Source organism: Phacochoerus africanus, chromosome 15 (assembly GCF_016906955.1).
Source record: "Phacochoerus africanus isolate WHEZ1 chromosome 15, ROS_Pafr_v1, whole genome shotgun sequence".
Lineage (NCBI taxonomy): Eukaryota > Metazoa > Chordata > Mammalia > Artiodactyla > Suidae > Phacochoerus > Phacochoerus africanus.
Window position 1 is genome coordinate 36,404,575 of NC_062558.1, and position 20,651 is coordinate 36,425,225.

The 20,651-nt window shown below is 36.5% G+C and overlaps 1 protein-coding gene across 6 annotated transcripts in view; it reads left to right on the plus strand.

Moving 5' to 3' along the window:
* The window catches only part of MED13L (mediator complex subunit 13L), a 322,312-nt gene that overhangs the window by 231,709 nt on the left and 69,952 nt on the right, over positions 1 to 20,651 (plus strand). For all 6 annotated transcript variants that reach the window (XM_047759797.1, XM_047759795.1, XM_047759796.1 and 3 more), the window contains exon 5: positions 17,726 to 17,871. In XM_047759797.1, the coding sequence (XP_047615753.1) occupies positions 17,726 to 17,871 (146 nt within the window). The remainder of the gene's footprint in view (positions 1 to 17,725; positions 17,872 to 20,651) is intronic.

A 20,651-nucleotide genomic window follows, 5' to 3' on the forward strand; every position in this document is an offset into this window, starting at 1 on the left:
ACCAGGCTAAAATCAAAAATGTTGGCAGGGTTGCATTCCTTTCTGGACACTCTAAAAGCAAATCTATACCTTTGCCTTTTCCAGCTTCTAGAGTCCGCCTCCATTCCTTGGCTTGTGGTTCTCCTCTCTTTTCAAAGCCAGCAGTGACTCGCTGAATCTTTGTAACACTCTGTAGCTCTGACATTGACACTTCTGCTTTCCTCTTGCACATTAAATTAAATTAAGAAGACCTGTAATTACTTGGGACCTACTGAATAATCCAGGATAATCTGCCTATTTTAAGAGTATTTGATTAGCAATCTTAATGCATCTGCATCCTTAATTCCTCCTTGCTGTATAGCATAACATATTCACAGGTCACTGCCGTTCCCCTCCCAAGCATTAGCATTATTCTACAGCTTAGTTTAGATTTAATTTGCTTTTTAAATTTCACATAAATAGAATGATATGTTTTTTTGTTTCGGTTTTATCTTATTCAGCATTTGGTAGTAACTCAAGTGTTGATGTGTGTAGTTATTGATCACTTATTCTGGTTCTGCTTTGTGTTGTGTGAATACACCCCAGTTTATTTATCTGTTCTGCAATTGATGGGAGATTGGTAGTTTCCAGTCCTGATATGTGTTTAAAGTTAGTAAATAAGACTTTGTCAGAATCATTCATTGAGAAAATGGTAGATCTGATGGAGTCTGTTTTGAGTGGATGACCTAGCCTGATCCAGTGAAAAACAATGACTAACATGTTTCTCCCTCACCTTTTTTAGCATTGTGAAAAGGGAAAATTATTTTAAGTGGAAATCTCTGAAAATAATGTAAAATAGATTGTGTGATTGCTTCATTCATTGTTACTTGAGATTGTGGTATTCAGGTTTGTTCGTGTGATTACTAATTGGAAAACCTGGTGTTCAGTGATAATTTGAATCAAATAGTATTTTATAACTTCATTATTTGTTTTCAGTGAATTTTATCACTAAACCTAGTGGTTTCTACTTTTTAAAAAGATGGTTTTGAAAGGACAGAATTAAATAGGTTAGTTTGATTCAGTTGAATTCATTAAACTCCAAATGGAAGTGAGTGTCATTGGCGGGGGTGGGGGGTGGGCAAAGTTTCTGTCATAAAAGCAAACAAATTAATAAAAATATAGCATTCTCATAGCAGAGAATATCATAGCATGAGCATATCTCATAGCAGAGATATGTTTACATATAGAGCATTTTCTCTGCCTCCACCCGTTTAACCTGAGAATGTTGAAATGTATCACTTTTTTCTACATCTGGAGTCTCTTAGGCTCATCCCCTTAGCTTTAACTGTGGTCTCTGAGCATTATCGAAGTATCTCGCCTTTAACTAGTAATGTGTTTGACTTCCTTCATGATGTGTCTGCCTGCAGGTCCTGTAAGCTCTCTTTTTGAAATGCATTTTGAATCCATTTCCCCTTAGTCTTCACTGCTAACCAACCCTCTCTAAGGCCGTGCTTTTCTCTCACTTGGGCTTTCAGAATAGCCTTCTAGCTGTCTTCTGGTTCTCCTCTTATCTCCTTCATAACGAATTATCAGTAAGAGTAACTAAAAGTGAGGGTTTATCAGTGTACTTAGAATAATATTCAGGCTGCATCCCATTGTCAAAAGGTTTACATCATCCAACCCCTGCTCACCACTTTGATCTCATTTGGTACCTGTCTCCATCCTATTTATAAGCTGTCAAACACATTAAACTTGTCCCTGTACTCTGACTTTTGTAAACTCCTCTCTCTTAGGTCTCACTGGGGCTGACTTCTCATTTGCCCTTCCTCGAAGAAGGGTTCCATACCCACCGCTGCCTCCCATCTAATGTGTCATCTCTTCTCTCCTGCCTCCCCTGGCACACTTAAACATAGCATGTTATTTTGTTTTCTTCATAGTTTTTTCCCCCCTGAAATTATCTTTTAAGAAACTTCTAGGGAGTTCCCGTCGTGGCTCAGTGGTTAACGAATCCAACTAGGAACCATGAGGTTGCGGGTTCGGTCCCTGCCCTTGCTCAGTGGGTTAATGATCCGGCGTTGCCGTGAGCTGTGGTGTAGGTTGCAGATGCGGCTCGGATCCCTCGTTGCTGTGGCTCTGGCGTAGGCCGGTGGCTACAGCTCCGTTTCGACCCCTAGCCTGGGAACCTCCATATGCCGCGGGAGCGGCCCAAGAAATAACAACAACAATAACAACAACAACACACACACACAAAAAAAGAAACTTCTAAACTGTCTGATTGCCCCAGCTGCTGGAATGTAAGCTCTGTAGGAATCTGAGCCTTCTTCGCAGTGATACACCTGGCATTTTAGGGCAACATTAGTTGAATGAACAAGTAAACTGAAAGTTGCCTAAGCTACTGATTCTTGGTAATGAAAGGAAATTCTGTCAGAATCTTTTTTTTTCTCTAAGCCTTTTGCAAAATTGGTGCTCTCAAAAAAAAAAAATTGGACATCATAATTTTAAGCATTCATATTTTTGGTAATGACCAGTGCTGATTGTATGTCACTGTTATTAAATAAATGTTTATTTAACTGCTTATTTATTAGAATAGCTTGAATAGTGGGCAGTTATTATCTCTCGGATATATACCAACTTTATTTAGGTGCTGCATGAATCATCTGAAGGATCTTATGTTTTCTCTTGATCTCTTAAATGTCATCCTTATGTTGAATAAATATTATCTTTCATATTTTTGGCAACTAATAGGTTGGTTAGTTCCAGTATCTCCTTTTTCTTTTATAGCCTTTCAGTTGAATTTTACCTCAGGAGAAATTGCTTTTAACTGGTAAAAATCAAAGTTAATTCTGTTAAAAATTTGTATAACATATTGCAAAACCTGTAGCTGTCTTTGTCTTCATAGTTTTAAGTAGACTATATGAAAAGTGTAGAAGCATCTTACGTTATTTTTGTTGATTTTAGCCAGCAGATTTATTTTTCTTATGTTAGGGATGTCGGGGGATTGTGATCATGAGCAGTGCTGATGATTAAAGGCGGCACTGTGTTTTGATTAAAGAAAAAGAAAACCTAGCTTCTGGTGTAAGCCTGTGGTATGGGAAGAGTATGGAAGATAAATACTTGCTGATAACAGCATTCTACCAAATGTCAGCTACAATTTTATTTTCCTTTTGCTGGGAAAACTGTGGCCTCCTTTCAGGACTGGTGAGTGAGACACTTTACAGCAGTGTTGAATATAAAAGGCCCTGCTCTCTGGTAGGCTGATGCCAAATGTTGCAAAGCCTTTAAAGAAGTTGCCAAGCCACATTCAGTATCAGCTGCTAGATCTGAAATAGAGCAATGTAAAAAGTTAGATATTTTTCCTGCTTTGTTTATTGTAGACAGTGTCTTTTAGAAATATAACTAGAGCCATCACTGTAAATTGAGGCAATAATTTTGTTGTTATACTGTTTACTTTATGTATTAGCTCCCATTAAATACACACTAAAATGTAATACTAGAACACTGTCAATTCCTTAAATAGAATTAGAGTATGAGAAAGAAAGAAAATCTCCACATGGATCCTTCCCTCTTTTTCCTTCCTCATCTCCTTCTGGAAGTATGTAGGTGATTTATGTGTAATATAATCATACAGGAAAAATAATAAAGGTTAATACTCACTCATACATGTTAGAAAGGGCTAAATGGAGTATGGGAAAGCAACATTCTATGAAAACAAAAAGGCCATATATCTAGCACCTATTTGTTAACAAATTTTCTTCCTCCCTTCCCTTCCCTTCCCTTCCCTTCCCTTCCCTTCCCATCCCTTCCCTTTCCTTCCCCTTCCCCTTCCCCTTTCCCTTTCCCTTTCTTGCTTGCTTTCTTTTCTTTCTCTCTTTCTCTCTCTCTCACTCTTTCTCTTTTTCATTTGACCACATTAGGTAAAATCCTGCTTGCTGTTGTTAACCTGTTGAATGGCCGCATAGTGGAATTCTGTCTGCTTTGTGCTTATTTGGCAGGTCATTTCTCCCACTGTGAGCAGCTTGGGAGAATCTAGGCAGATGTCAGAGGTCTGTCCCTATATTTCTTTCTAGCTGTCAAGAACTCTGCCATGTCTGCCACTCAGGCTCCTTCTCCAGCAGTAGAATCTGTCATAGTGGTTGAGTGTTTGTGTAAAAAATAAGTAAACATTAACTGATTTTAGGGTGCACTATACAAATGCATTTTGTAGTTTGGGAAGATAACATTTCAGTTTAGCAGTAAGGAGCAATGGAGAAAGTCTAGTTTATGCTCTCAGGCAAATAGATATAGGTAGATAAACAGGACAGCCTGATTTAGTTAAATTATTTTATTCTGTTGATCCCTTTTTGTTCTTTGCAATATATGATGCCTAATTTAATGAGAAAAATAGTAGAAAAATTATTTGGCTCCCTATACTGTTCCATTCCTCTACCCTTCCTGCCCTCCAACCCAATTTGTTACTCTTTTGAAGTAACCACAAAATGGATTAAAGGCTTTGTTTTATACTTAAAAAATAAAAAAAAGAACCCAAGCATGTCTTAAAGTGAGCAGTAAAACCACTTTATTGGTTATGCATTACCTAATATAAATGCTACTTTAATCTGTATTCTCTGCCAGGCACACTCCCATTGAATTTTCAGAGGGTTGTCCAGAGACTCTTGAGCAGATAATCTGGCCTAGTTTAGTAACCTCAAGAGAGATTTTAATAAGATGACTTTCATAAGCCTCCTTAAATATTGTGTGTATCAGCTTCTGATTTTCAAACACATAGCACTGACTAGAGCAGCTCTTAAGTCTATTTTGGCAACCTGAAAATTACTATGTATATATATATATATATATATATATATATATATATATATATATATATGTGTGTGTGTGTGTGTGTGTATTTCCATTAGAATGGGATACTGCACACTCTTCCAGCCTGTGGATCAAGAGCTTCCACACTGTCATTTGCTTCTAGTAAGTGAGCTACCCAGGGAGAAATACTAAGTCTTTAGGCCACTAGAGCACTGTTTTTGCATTAATGTAAAGTATCTGCTGCTCTGTTACCACTCCTGTGCCAGAAAGGGTACCCTTGTGTTGAGAAAAATTAATGCACCACCCCAGTGCCAAATTTACTGCCAACGACCCACTTAGCTTGGGATGGAAGTGTTGAAAGGAGCAGTCATAGAGCTTGCTGGTTTAATTTCTCTTCTGTATATGTGCATGTGGTATGTATATTTATAACTATATACATATGTGCATATATTACACATGTTTATACCTATATATGAAGAAAAATTGTTCACTGAGACAATTTTGCATTGAAACAATGTAATTGGTAGCTTTTTCTTAGATTATTAAGATTAGTCAGAGTTGTAATGATAATTTAATGATTATAATGCAAATTATTCTCTCTCAATTTAAAAAAAATTGTGTGCTATTAACTTCCCTGGGCATTTTCACTGCCTTTGTAATCAGATTTAACTTCTGATTTAAAGGGAAGGGTATATGAAATTATGAAAGCGTCTCAGGATTTTTATTTAAAAATTTAATCAACTCTTATTTGAATATTATAATATCACCTTCTTTTAAAAAGGAGATGAAAGTTAAGGCCTGTTCAATAAGAGAAAGATCAGTGTGCCAGTGAGCAAAGGATCTCAGCGTATTCTTGTGAAGGCCGCTAAAGTAAATGGTGTATTTTTAAGGAAAGGCAATGATAAAATAACATTAGTAAAATATTCCCAAATGAGGATCTATAGAGTGAGACACATTACTTCTTGCAAGAGGTTTGGTTAATGACAACTTGGAAAATTTTAAGATAATAAGTTCATAACACAGAAAGCATTTAGATAGAATTACCTAAATGCATTCTGTGTTGTGAATCTGTTATCAAAACACTTTTACACCATGAAAAGAACAGGAGTTTATTAATATTCATAATGCATTTTGAAAGCGCATGTAATACTTGCATTCTCAAAACTCAATGTAAGAAGTAAAAAAAATGTTTTTAAGGTTTAGAATATTGTAAGAGAATAAAATGATCTGGAATACTAGTTCTTCCTTTTTTGCACTTCAGCAAGTCTTTTCCCAGCTACACAGATGCAACCTGCATCAACCCCTTGTGTTTCTAAGGAAACAGTTTTTAAGTTGCCTTTTTCTATCACTGGAAATTACATTTACCTTCCTTTTTTAATAATACTTAATCTTCTTCCCACTTTAAAAATATCCATTGCGGTAGTTCATATTGTGGCTCAGTGGTATTGAACCTGACTAGTATCCATGAGGTTGCAGGTTTGATCTCTGGCCTCGCTCAGTGGGTAAAAAGATCAGGCATTGCCACAATCTGCAGCATAGGTCACAGATGTGGCTCAGATCTGGCATTGCTATGGATGTGGTGTAGGCCTGCAGCTTCAGCTTCAGTTCGACCCCTAGCTTGGGAACTTCATATGCCACAAGTGCAGCCCTAAAAAGGAAAAAAAAAAAAAAAATTAAAAACAAAACAACAACAAAAAAAGAAAAGTAATTTAGTCTGGTTATGACTAAAATTGCATTCTCCATTCAGTGACTATTAGGTGTCTAGGTGCTAAGGTTACAGGGGGCAGTGGGACAGACATGGTTCCACCTTTCAGGGAGCTTATGTTGTGGTGGAGGAGGTCATCAGAATAAATAATTGCAAGTTATGACAGATCCTTATGAAGGAAACAAATTGGGTGATGGAACCACTGAATATATGAATTAGTATAGCAAGAAATGACATTGGAAAGATGGATGAAACCAGTTTTCTTGGAAGATAGTTTAATTTTACTTGGCCTCTGAGAAGATAGAATTTAAATCATTTATAACACTAAAATGGAATATATTTTGTATACTGGATAGATATTTTATAAATAATAGGAAAGTTTTGAGATTTGGGTTTTTTTTTTTTTTTTTTTCTTTTTCATTGTTGTTCTTTGTTTTTGTGCTAGACCCTCGCCTCATTCCCATGGGTTCACTACATTCCTTTTATAAACTGATAATTCTTTAGATTGAATAGGGTTCAAACCAATATAAGATAATTATGTGATGAGGGCCCCCTTTTTTGAGATTTAGTATTAAAGTATACAATTTTGACTGAGGATATCCTATGAGGATTTCTTCATTATCATATTTCTACCCCTTTTAAAGTCTCTGGGGAGTTCCCATCATGGCACAGCAGAAACGAATCCAACTGAGAACCATGAGGTTGCGAGTTCAATCCCTGGCCTCACTTAGTGGGTTAAGGATCTGGTGTTGCTGTGAGCTGTGGTCTAGGTTGCAGACGCCACTTGGATTCTCCATTGCTTTGGCTATAGTGTAGGCCAGCAGCTGTAGTTCATATTGGTCCCCTAGCTGTGGGTGTGGCCCTAAAGGGAAAAAAAAAAAGAAGAAGAAAAAAAAGTCTCTGGGACCTTGCCATACATGTCAATAGGTACATAGTTTCATGTTAAGAAATGATAAAATACCCTAGGGCTGATTCCAGTCATGTTTATTTCCACTCTGCCTAAGTCTAATAAGAGTGTCTGATGTAAGATCGGTAGGTATGCTTAGTAAATACTTTTTAATTAAATGAGGGTTTTTTGTTTTTTGTTATGTTTTGTTTTGTTTTGGATAGTATGGGTGCAAAACAAGAGGTGAGTACTCTTGGTAGCAGAAAATAAAAAGGTTTGTTTGTTTGATAAAAGAGAGCCAACATGAGAAGGCTCTGTGAAGAAGTAGAAGTAATGTTGGACTTTGAAAGATAGTAATTAAGGACAATGAAGGAAATTGTGTGGAATTAAAGGATTATAAGATATGCACAAAGTATTAACCATTCCAAACTAGCTGTCATTTAGAATATGTATATGAAAGTAAGGTTTTAAATACTACCTTAAAAAAATAATAGTTTTTAAAAAGGTTGCACCGGAGTCTAGAAGGCCCTGCCTGATATGCAGAGGGTTGTAGATTTTTTCCTTCTAGGCAGTGGGGAACTATGACATGGAGTTGATTATTTTATTTTATTTTTTTTATTACTCAAATGAATTTATCACGTCTGTAGGTGTATAATGATAACAATCTGATTTCACAGGATTTCCATCCCACAGCCCAGGCACATCCTCCCACCTCCCAAACTGTCTCCTCCAGAGACCATAAGTTTTTCAATGTCTGTGAGTCAGCATCTGTTCTGCAAAGAAGTTCAGTCTGTCCTTTTTTCAGATTCCACATGTCAGTGAAAGCATTTGATGTTGGTGTCTCATTGTATGGCTGACTTCACTTAGCATGATAGTTTCTAGGTCCATCCATGTTGCAAAAAATGCTGGTATCTCGTTCTTTTTAATGGCTGAGTAATATTCTGTTGTGTATATGTACCACATCTTCTCGATCCACTCCTCTGTTGATGGACATTTAGGTTGTTTCCATGTTTTGGCTATTGTAAATAGTCCTGCAATGAACATTGGAGTACATGTGTCTTTGCGAGTCGTGGTTTTCTCTGGGTAGATGCCCAGGAGTGGGATTGCTGGATCAAATGGTAGTTCTATGTTTAGTTTTCTGAGGAATCTCCATACTGCTTTCCACAGTGGTTGCACCAATTTACAATCCCACCAACAGTGTACTAGTGTTCCTTTTTCTCCACACCCTGTCCAGCACTTATTGTTTGCAGACTTTTGGATGATGGCCATTCTGGCTGGTGTTAGGTGGTACCTCAGAGTGGTTTTGATTTGCATCTCTCTCATAATGAGTGATGTTGAACATCCTTTCATGTGTTTCTCGGCCATCTGTATGTTTTCTTTGGAGAACTGTCTGTTTAGATCTTCTGCCCCTTTTTGGATAGGCTTGTTTGTTTTTTTGGTATGGAGTTGCAGAAGGTGTTTATAAATTTTGGAGATTAATCCCTTGTCAGTCGATTCACTTGCAAAGACTTTCTCCCATTCTGTGGGTTGTCTTTTTGTGTTGTTTAGGGTTTCCTTTGCTGTGCAGAAACTTTTAAGTTTGATTAGGTCCCATTTGTTTATTTTTGTTTTTGTTGTCAATACTCTGAGAGGTGGATGCTGTTGTTTATGTCAGAGAGTGTTTGGCCTATGTTTTCCTCTAGGAGTTTGATAGTGTCTGGTCTTATACCTAGGTCTTTAATCCATTTGGAGTTTATTTTTGTGTATGGTGTTAGGGAGTGTTCTAATTTCATTCTTTTCCATGTGGCTGTCCAGTTTTCCCAGCACCCCTTATTGAACAAGCTGTCCTTTCTCCATTGTATATGCCTGCCTCCTTTGTCATAGATGAGTTGGCTGTAGGTGCGTGGGTTTAATTCTAGGCTTTCTATCCTGTTCCACTGATCTATATTTCTGTCTTTGTGCCAGTACCATATGGTTTTGATGATTGTTTCTTTGTAGTATAGTCTGAAGTCTGGGAGCCTGATTCCTCCAGCTCCATTTTTCTTTTTCAGAATGTCTTTGGCTATTCTGGGTCTTTTGTGCTTCCAAACAAACTTTAAAATATTTTGTTTGAGTTCTGTGAAAAATGTCCTTGGTGGTTTGATAGGGGTTGCATTGAATCTGTAGATTGTTGCCTTAGGTAGTATAGTCATTTTGATAATATTGACTCTTCCAATCCACGAGCATGGTATATCTTTCCATCTATTTGTGTCATCTTTGATTTCTTTCATCAGTGCCTTATAGTTTTCAGAATACAGGTCTTTTGTCTCTTTAGGTAGGTTTACTCCTAGGTATTTTATTCTTTTGGATGCGATGGTAAACGGGATTGCTTCCCTAATTTCTTTTTCTGCTCTTTCATTGTTAGTGTATTGAAATGCCATCGATTTCTGTGTATTAATTTTGTATCCTGCAACTTTGCCAAATTCGTGGATGAGCTCTAACAGTTTTCTGGTAGAGTCTTTAGGATTCTCTTGGTATAGTATCATGTCATCTGCAAATGGTGATAGTTTTACGTCTTCCTTTCCAATTTGGATTCCTTTTATTTGTTTTACTTCTCTGATTGCTGTGGCTAGGACTTCCAGAACTATGTTGAAGAGTAGTGGCGAGAGCAGACATCCTTGTCTTGTTCCTGATCTCAGCGGGAATTCTTTCAGCTTTTCACCATTGAGAATGATGTTCACTGTGGGTTTGTCGTATGTGGCCTTTATCATGTTTAGGTAGGTTCCTGTTATGCCCACTTTCTGAAGGGTTTTTATCAAAAATGGGTGTCGGATTTTGTCAAAGTTTTTTTCCGCGTCTATTGAGAGGATCATATGTTTTTTATTCTTCAGTTTGTTAATGTGGTGTATCACACTGATGGATTTGCAGATGTTCAAGAACCCTTGCATCCCTGAGATAAATCCCACTTGATCATGATGTATAATCCTTTTAATGTATTGTTGGATGGGGTTTGCTAGTATTTTGTTGAGGATTTTTGCATCTATGTTCATCAGTGAAATTGGCCTGTAGTATCTTGGCCGCAGTATCTTTGTCTGGTTTTGGTACCAGGGTGATGGTGGCCTCATAGAATGAGTTTGGGAGTATTCCTTCCTCTGGCCTGAACAACAACAAGAAAGGTATATGCGGCAGTAAAGCAGTTGCAGTAAGTGTCCAGTCTTAAAGCTGAGTGGTGGAATGTGGTTAGAAGTGCCTCCTGGTTCCTTCCCCTTTGTTTTTTGGGATTGTTTGATGGTGGTACCTTCCTCCTTGCACAGGCATCTTCCCTGCTTCCCTTCCTCAGATCAGTTGGGTTTGTCTTCTTTTAGTGTGCTCAGAGTACAAGTTTTGTTTTTGTTAATCCTTTCTGTTGCCTCTTGACTCCCTCCAACCTTCCACCCTGGGTCATTATTTGTGTTTTTGTCATTATTTTCATCCTTCTGTTTTCGTTGAGTTTACTCTGCTTTGCTCCCTTCTCCTCCAACTTCTTGATTTGAAGGCTTATCTTGTTTATTTTTAAGGCTTTCTTTTAGGCATATCAGGGTATAAATTACTCTCTAAGCACTGTGTCTCTCAGAATTTGACATGTATTACTTCTGTTGTCATTCTGTTTTAAATATTTTGTGATTTCCTCTATAATGTATGATTTATTTAGGCAGTGCATATTTAAGTTTCCAAACAAAATCATTTAATTTTAACCTTATTTTAAAAAAACTGTTGATTTCTAACTAAATTACAATGTGATTAGAGAATGTATAGTCTGTGATATCAATTCTTTGAAATTTAGTACTTGTCTTGTGTTCTAGTTCTCAATCCCTTTTTTTACACCTTCCTTGTGTCCTTGGACAGAGATTAGATTCTTTAGTGAAAGCCAACTTGTATACTTTATATATTTTTGTCATTTTTTTTTTGGTATTCTGAATAATTTACTTATTCTGTTAAATACTAAGAAAAGTATGTTAAAATCTTTATCAAATTAAAGATTTGTCAGTTTCTCTTTTTAATTCTATCAATTTTGTCTTTATGTATTTCTATGTTGTATACCATATGACTGTGTACATACACATTCAGGATTGATTAAATTTCTTATTGTAATTACTCTGTTAATTATTCTGTAATAATAAATTTTAAAAGTATTTTTTTTACTGCTTTTTCTATACCAGCTTTATTTTTATTTTTATTTTTATTTGGATTTACCTGCCGTGTCATTTTCAACTGTTTTTTTTGGGGGGTTAATTTTGTGTGTTTTGTGTAAATGGTACATAGATGGAATTATTTTTATTTTTCAACGATTCTGATGACCTTTACTTTTTTTTTTTTTTCTTTTTTGTACTCTTTTTAGGGTCACGCCTGTGGAATATGGAAGTTCCCAGGCTAGGGGGTCAAATCGGAGCTGCAGCTGCTGGCCTACACCACAGCCACAGCAAAGCAGGGTCTGAGCTGCTTCTGTGACCTACACCACAGCTCACGACAGCACCGGATCCTTAACCCACTGAGCAAGGCCAGGGATCAAACCTGCATCCTCATTGATACTAGTTGTGTTTGTTACCACTGAGCCACAGCAGGAAGTTCTGATCTTTATATTTTTCATAGGCAGAGAGTGAACAAATTATACCTGTATTTCCAAATTCATCTTACAGTTGTCTTCCACTGTCTTACAATGATGTAGCCATTTAAATATTTTAAAGTTTTTCAAAATTTCCTTTAAAATCCCCAACTGTCTCTAATTCAGTGTCTTTGCACATATGATTTTCTTTAAAATTCAAACCTTAGTTTAAATGCTTTCCCTTTTTTTCAAAACAGCTTTTCTCTGACATATTCCTTTCTAAAATTATATCCACTTATCCATTATTTTATATCTTACTATCTTATTTATTTTATTTTATTTTATTTTATTTATTTTATTTTATTTATTATTTTTGCTTTTTAGGGCTACACCCGCAGCTTATGGAAGTTCCCAGGCTAGGGGTCTGATTGGAGCTACAGCTACCAGCCTACACCACAATTAGAGGAACATGGGTTCCAAGACACATCTGTGACCTACACTATAGCTCATGTCAGCACTGGATCCCTGACCCACTGAGTGAGGCCAGGGATTGAACACACATCCTCGTGGATACTAGTCAGATTTGTTTCAGCTGAGCCATGGTGGGAATTCCCCCTTATTTATTTCTTTTATAACATAAAATTTATTTATAGATAAGTTATTTAGTGATAGTAGTAATAATACTATTATACTAACTTGTTTAAATATTGATTACTTGATCTTAGTCAGTAGAGGGAGGAAGATACGACAGTAACCATAAGGGATTAACATGCTCAAGAGCAAGTGAAGTAGAAATAAAGGCTATTCATGAGTGGCACAGAATGAGAGTGGGAGTGCCTTTATAGAGAAAAGGAAACATAGTCCTCTACGACTCTGGCGAAGAGTAAGGTAAGTGTAACTACAGGCATGTTTAAGGTAAAAAAGAGGCTAACTAAGGAATTACCTGAATCAGACCTGATTTACTGAGTAAAGAGGAACAAATAAACAGAGTTGAGAAGGTTAGAATATTTGTCAAGTGGAATGCCCTAAGAGAGCAGCGCTTAGGCTCCAATTTTAGTTTGATTGAGTGAAATTATAATGTGTATTCATTTGACCTTCTGGTCTGCAGCAGTAGGGAGTTAATAGAAATGATGGAGGGAGTGACTTAAGTTATGAAGTGTGTGGTCATGCTGCAGAGAGAATGTTTCACACAGGGTGAAGGTAGCGTTGACCTAAGTAGAAACATCATGAAAGCACTATGAATACTACCTTATGACAGGGACCTGAATTCTTATTCCAACTGTGCTCTAAACTATCGTGTACTGTTGGGCACAGTTTTGCCTCCCCACCTGCAAATTAGAAAGATGTTGAGCTTGATCATCTCAAGTCCTTTACAATTTTCAGATGATATGAGTGTATGAAATAGATGGAGTTGAGTAATTAAAGGCTCAGGTAAGAGTGGGTGATGTTGTAAGAAGCAGCAAGAACAGGTATGACGCTTGTAATAAGTTTGACTTAACATGGTAATAACATATCTTTAATTGTATTTTAGAGCCCATTGTTTTCAATGTTCATTCACAAATGCAATCTTGTTTACCTGTAAAAAAATATAAGTTGGTAGAGATATAAATTAGTATTCTCATTTATGGATATCCTAGCTAGAGGAAAGATAACTAAATTTAAAGTCTAATTCCAGTTCTCTTTCTAAGAATGGCATTTGAAAGACACACTTTTATCCCTGTTTTCTTATCTCCTTTCAAATGATGGGAGTTGGCTTTTGATTAGACTATGTGAATTTTACTTTTTAGGGAGGTTTCTGTATTAGGGTAATATGATAGTTTTCAAGTATCTGTATTTTATAGAGGCATTTGACACAATCTTTTTAGATTATCCTTTGTAGAAAAAAATAATGTGTGGCAGCACTTGGTAAAATTTGTAACTAGGGAATTTTAAATGACGGAATTCTATCCTCAGTATAGTTTCATTTGCCATTTTTAGCAAGGACATAGATAAAGATATTGATGGCTTGCTGATTAAATAGCCAGTATGTTGGATAACAGAATCAGAATCAAAGATGATCTCAGCAGGCTTCAACTAAGGGCCAAAAGTAGCAAGATGAAACACTGAGGATTCCTCTAGAGCACTCCTCTGAGTTGAACTAGCAAGCCACTGCACAGGATGGAAAGCAGGGGCTTTCGGATTTTACCTCCATTATTTTCTGTATGACACTTGGCCCCACATCCAAAAAGTATAAAAGAATGTCGTGAATTCTGTCTTTCCCCCTGAGTCATGCTGCTTATGTCCCCAAAGACAACCAAAATTACTAGGTTTTTAAAGTGTGTCCTTAGAGTAATTTTATTAGTCTAAGCAAATTGTGTGTGCATATATTTTTCTTCCCACTCTCGCACTTTTATATAAATAGTGTATTCACAACTATTTTTTACTTTGTTTTTTCCTCATATTTATCAGTTTATGTTAGAGGTTTTTGCCTGTCAGTATGATTATTTTCTTTTAAGTGATTGCACAGTATTACTTTGTAGGGAAGCATCATGATTTAGTAACCAGTCCTTTACTAATGGGCATTTTGGCTGTTTTCAGTCTTTAACTATTACAAGCAGTGCTGACATTAATAACTGTATGATAGTTTTATCTGTGGAGTGAAGTCTTAGAAGTGGTATTGCTAGGTCAAAGGGGAATTCTACTCTCTAGTAGCGGTTTTATCCTCCTTGCCCTCTTGTTTCACATAGTCTTGAATTTTATTGCTGGAAAAGAATTCATGTACCATAGAGTTAAGTGATTTTCAAAGTGTGGTTCTTCAGCTTGGAATAGCAGCAGCACAACTGGGAACTTGATAGAAATGCAGATTCTTAGAGCCCATCCTAGACCTCCTGAGTTGGAACTTTCAAGGGGCCCAGTAATTTGTGCCAGGAGCTGATCTTACATATGCTGAAGCTATGATCAGAAAGGTGAAGTAACTTAACCAAACATTGTATAGTTACTAATGGCTTCTGTTATATTTCCCCCATAACTTGCTATTTTTCTTGTGTAGTTTCAATTGTTGCTTTTAAAAAAGACGTTTTGTTTTTTAAATTATCAATATAAAAAAATAAGACATTGATTCGGGTCTTCCCTTTTTCATTTGTGATTTTCTGTGTCTTTTAGGATATAGCAAATTCAAATGAATACTATTTTGAGGTTTTTATCACAATTCTTTAGATTTAGCTGACTTTTAAAAACCAAACCTTAAATTGGCTCCCTGCTATTTTTTACATGCAAGACTTATGGTTGTCTCAAGGGTGACCTCTGACTTCCTTTTCAGACTCCTTTCTCATCATGTCATGTCTTTCCTCCTTTTAGAATTTCTAAGCTGTATCCTATTCTTAACTGTATCTATGCCTTGCCTCATGCTCCCTCTCTTATTTTTTCTTTTTTCTCTACACTGAAATGAAACTTTCATTTGATTTCATCTTCTTGAGGCATTCGGATTTTCCAAACTGAAAAAAAAATCAGTACGCTTTAGCCTTCCCATGACATTTTAGTTTTCTTTCTACGTCTGTGTTTGTTCCTAGCTTTATTTTATTGATGTGCATTTATATCAGTCTTTTGTTAGTTCCTTAAAGACAAGACCATATTTTATTCATTGTCACTTCAGGCTTTCTTGCACCATTCCCTTCACTTACTGATTGAGAGACAAATGTTGGTTGTGTTTCTGTTCATGCATAGTTGGGATTCAGTGAACTGGAGAACATATTGTGTGCCACACTCAGTATCTGCAACTCTAACTCATTGTCCTATAAATATTCTGATGACTGCATGGGATAGTAAACATGATAGGGATAAGTCAGCTTAGACTTTTCCACTGAATTTTACAAATGGAAAATTGCAAGTCCATAACCAGTCAATCCATATTTCGGTGTTCTTTTGTGCCAGGCATAATATTATACATAGAGGGTAATGTGATTTCAGTGTCATTTGCGTAAATAAAGGACAGTCCCCCCCCCCTTTTTTCTTTTGCTCTTTAGGGCCACACTCGCAGCATATGCAAGTTCCCAGGCTAGGGGTTGAATCGGAGCTGTAGGTGCTGGCCTGCACAACAGCCACAGCAACAGTGGATCCGAGCCAAGTCTACGACCTACACCACAGCTTTTGGCAATGCTGGATCCTTAACCCAATAAACGAGGCCAGAGATTGAACCTGCAACCTCATGGTTCCTAGATGTATTCTTTTCTGCTGCGCCACAATGGGAACTCCAAGGACAGCACATTTTTACCATTGATACTGCTTTATACCTGTATGCATTTAAATTACATGCATTATTTCCTCTTTGTGAATTTGAAACTTAAAAGTAGGGTATTGAGGGGATGTTTAAGTTTTTCAGAATTCTTAGAAAATATATTTAGTTGCTATCCTATCTTAAGATTATTCTTTTGGGGCGTTCCTGTTGTGGTACAACAGAGACAAATCTGACTAGTATCCATGAGGATGTAGGTTTGGTCCCTGGCCTTGCACAGTAGGTTAAGGATCTGGTGTTACTGTGAGCTATGGTCTAGGTCACAGACATGGCTTGGATCCTTCATTGCTATGGCTGTGGTGTAGGCTGGCAGCTGCAGCTCTCATTCTACATCTAGCCCAGGAACTTGCATATATGCTGCAGGTACAGCCCTAAAAAGACTAAATTAATTAATTAGTTAAAGTTTTGTTTCTTTCTATAAAGTTATAAGGATTAAACAAACTAACACGCGTGCAGCCCTCAAAAGCAAACAAACAAAAGATTATTCTGTTGTGCTGACTACCCAAATATCAAGACTGGGTGTTTCCTATTGATGAAGCTTCACATTCTAGTAAAACACAAAATTTTTTCAGATGATCTCAACATACTCGTCTAGGAAGAATGTATCTGCTTCACTGTGGGATAGATTGAAAATGTTATCCTTTTATTTCAATTTTTTCCATAAAGCATTATAATTTTATTTTTTGAGTTGTACTCAAAATATACTTTATAATAACATGTTTTAGAGAATTTTGAAAAGAAGGGAATCTTAAAGATGTGTTTTTAGATGGTGGTTGCCTGAAATATAGTGGTTTTGTTTTATCAGGCAAATGTTCTTATAAGCTATCTTGAGAAATAGAGATGTTATGGCTTGCTTAGGGCCAAACTTAACAACTTTGAATGAATGTAATAATTTTGAAATTATTTTTCTCCGTGACACATCATTTTTATTAATTTTCAGCTAATTATGTGGAAAATGGAGAAGTGGAATGCTTTAATAAAATTTTGTGATAAGAGGTAAATTGTAAAAATTCCATATAGATTACCAGCCCATTTAGAGACTCGCATTACCTTAGTAGTTGTATATTGGGAATTTGCATTTAGCATTGTTCTTAATTGCTATTTTTAATTCAGTAATTTTAAATTTATGATAACATTGTAAGCTTGTAAATCTGATCTTATTGTTATGTCATACCAAACATAAGCAAAACTATTTTCCCATCATCCTTAGAGTATACATGAAAAGGTAGAAAAAAAGTTATGATTTCTTCTGTCCACAGAAATTTATAGTTGGCGTAGGATACCCTATGTAAAGGAAACAAGAGACGTTCTGCACAATAGCTTTCAGTTTCACAGTGCAGCATAACTAATTTTTCATGTTTATCTGACATCTTTATTTTAGTTTGTCAGTAAGTTATTGCTATGTTATTTGTCCGCAGTCAACTGAAAGTTGGTGCTTATTATTATCATCAGGGGCAAGCTCTGCTGGATGGTTGATAAAGTAAAGCTGTATCCCAGCTGTAGTTCCTGTGTCTAGCACCCGTTTCCTACTAAAATATGGAGTTGAGTTTCTCATTGTTTCTTTTTTAGTGAGCATTTGTCCTGTGCTTTCACATTTTTTCTTCATGGGGAAAGTAATGTATGCACAAGTGTGGAGATCGCCCAACACCAGCCAATTTATTTGATCAATGAGGAGCATATACACATGGCTCAGTCTTCACCTGCACCATTCCAAGGTAAGTAACTGATGAAGTTCCTGCTCTCCACCCCTCCCCACCAAGTGGATTCCTTGCCCAGTAAGGTTTTACAGAAGTATTTTGTTAAGCTAAGCAATAAGGGTCAATTTCTGAAGAACAAAGGGAAGACCACCATTTCACAAATAAATGATAATAGCTTGCAAATTTTTTACTGAAAACTTCTTACATACACAACATGGTCTTATGTGTGTTGAGGAATAAAATGTGGAGAAATTTCCTTTAGATCAAAAGAGGGTCAATAAATATTTGAAAAATAGGGAGTTCCCGTCGTGGCGCAGTGGTTAACGAATCCGACTAGGAACCATGAGGTTGCTGGTTCAGTCCCTGGCCTTGCTCAGTGGGTTAAGGATCCTGCGTTGCCGGGAGCTGTGGTGTAGGTTGCAGACACGGCTCGGATCCCAAGTTGCTGTGGCTCTGGCATAGGCTGTTGGCTACAGCTCCGATTCAACCCTAGCCTGGGAACCTCCATATGCTAAGGGAGCGGCCCTAGAAAAGGCAAAAAGACCAAAAAAATAAAATAAATAAATAAATATTTGAAAAATATAATCCAGTGAGTAATTGACGTATCTTTAGGTTTTCATTATTTTGTCTGTCTCATGGTTTCAGGAATGTAATGACTTATCAAAAAATACTTTTAAAAATAGTACTATTTGAAATTTCAACCAGAATCAGATTTCTAGAGTTGTGTAGTTTTCTTCATTGATATTATTATCTTATTTTCTTCTGCTTATTGATGACATTAGTTGTAGGTATTTAGTTGTAATTTAACTTCTATTCATATTTTCATCAATTCTCAACTAATCACATAGATATCACCAAAATAATACCATACCCCTTTTCTCCAGCTGCATTCTACAGCTTTGGTTTTGTCTTTGGAACTCATAATTTTCTATGAATATCTTTTTAAATGTTATAATTTTCAATTACACCATATAAAATGTATTTTAAAAGTGATATTTAAATAAGTTGACTATTTTTGTTGACATGATAGCCTGCCTTTTGGATGTTTAGTTCCCACATTGCTTAAGATTACTTTTTGGTTTTCTACAAATGATTCTGATACAATTTGATGGAAGAATCTGGTTTTGCCCTAGAGATAATTAAGATTTTTTTTTTTAAGGTATAAAAAGCATTTAACCTCATTTAACTATGTCGTGATTATTGCCTACACATTTCCCTCTTTTATAATACATTTTAAGCTGTTACTCTTCTGTAATTTTGGATGTTTTATGTATGAACTGCTCTAAAATTCAGAACAACCCCATTCTCAAACTGTTCATTTAAAAGAGTTGTACTGTTGGCGCATATTATGGATTGTCAGGATTATTTGAATACTATGTTTCCATGACTATGAAAGTGTTGAAGACCATCTGACATCACTTGAGATTTTGTCGAGCAAAATAAAGAGCATTTATTTATGGTAATAACAGAAGGAATTACTAGTCATGAGAAAAGATAAGTAACCTAAGTTGGGGAAAGATAATATTAGCAATACCAGGTCCCTATAGACCACTTTATTTAACTTTATTTATTTATTTGGCTTAAACAGTGGAAATTTATTTGTTCTGGGGCTAGATGTCTAAGATCACAATGTTAACAGGTTTGGTTACATCTGAAGCATCTCTCCTTAGCACACCTTCTTGTTGTGTGCTGTCCTAGACTACTTTTTTTTTTTTTCTTTTTTTTTTTAGAGCCACACCCGTGGCATATGGAAAGTTTCCCACTAAGGGTCGAATTGGAGCTGTAGCCTCTGGCCTGCACCACAGCCACAGTAATGCCAGATCTGAGCTTCCTCTGCAACGTACACCACAGCTCCCAGCAAGCCAGATCCTTAAACCACTGAGCGAGGCCAGGGGTCAAACCTGCATCCTCATGAATACTTGTCAGATTCGTTAATGCTGAGCCACAACAGATAGACTAATTATTTTAAACCTTAGGGGTTTGTTGTAAATGTCTTGAATCATTGAAGACTTTGCGGGGCATTATCCTGCTTACTTCCCATGATTGGTGTGGCGAAGGTACATTCTTAAGGATTGGCCTTTGGTAGTTATAGGGAATATAATTAACCATACCAGTGTGGGGATTTCCTGAAAGTGTTAATACAAGAGAATTGCCCTTGATTAGCGGTGTTGGTCAGATAGGATAAAATAATAAAATAGCAGAAAGGCAACAAAATATGTAATGTTTACAATTATCTGTTTTGGGGTATTTTTTGGTTTGGTTTGATTTGGTTTTTGGTTTTTGCCACACCCACAACATGCAGAAGTTCCTGGATCAGGGATCGAACCTGCACCATAGCAGTGACCCAAGCCACAGCAGTGACAACATTGAATCCTTAACCAGTAGGCCACCAAGGAATTCCCAGATAGCTCTCTTTTTTTTTAAGTTTTATTGAAGTACAGTTGATTTACAACGTTATGATAATTTCTGTTGTACAACAGAGTGATTCAGTTATACATGTACATGCATCCATTCTTTTTTAGATGCTTTTCCCATATAGATTATCATAGAATATTGGATAGAGTTCCCTGTGCTATACAGCAGGTCCCCATTGGCCAGTCATTCTGTATACTACAGTGTGCATATGTCATACCCAAACCCTCAGTCGATCCCTCCTCCCTGACCTGTCCCCTTTGGTAACCAGAAGTTTGTTTTCAGAGTCTGCGAGTCTTTCTATTCTGCAGATGTGTTCATTTGTTTTTTTTTTTTTTTAGACTCTACATATAAGTGATATCATATGATATTTGTCTAATTTCATT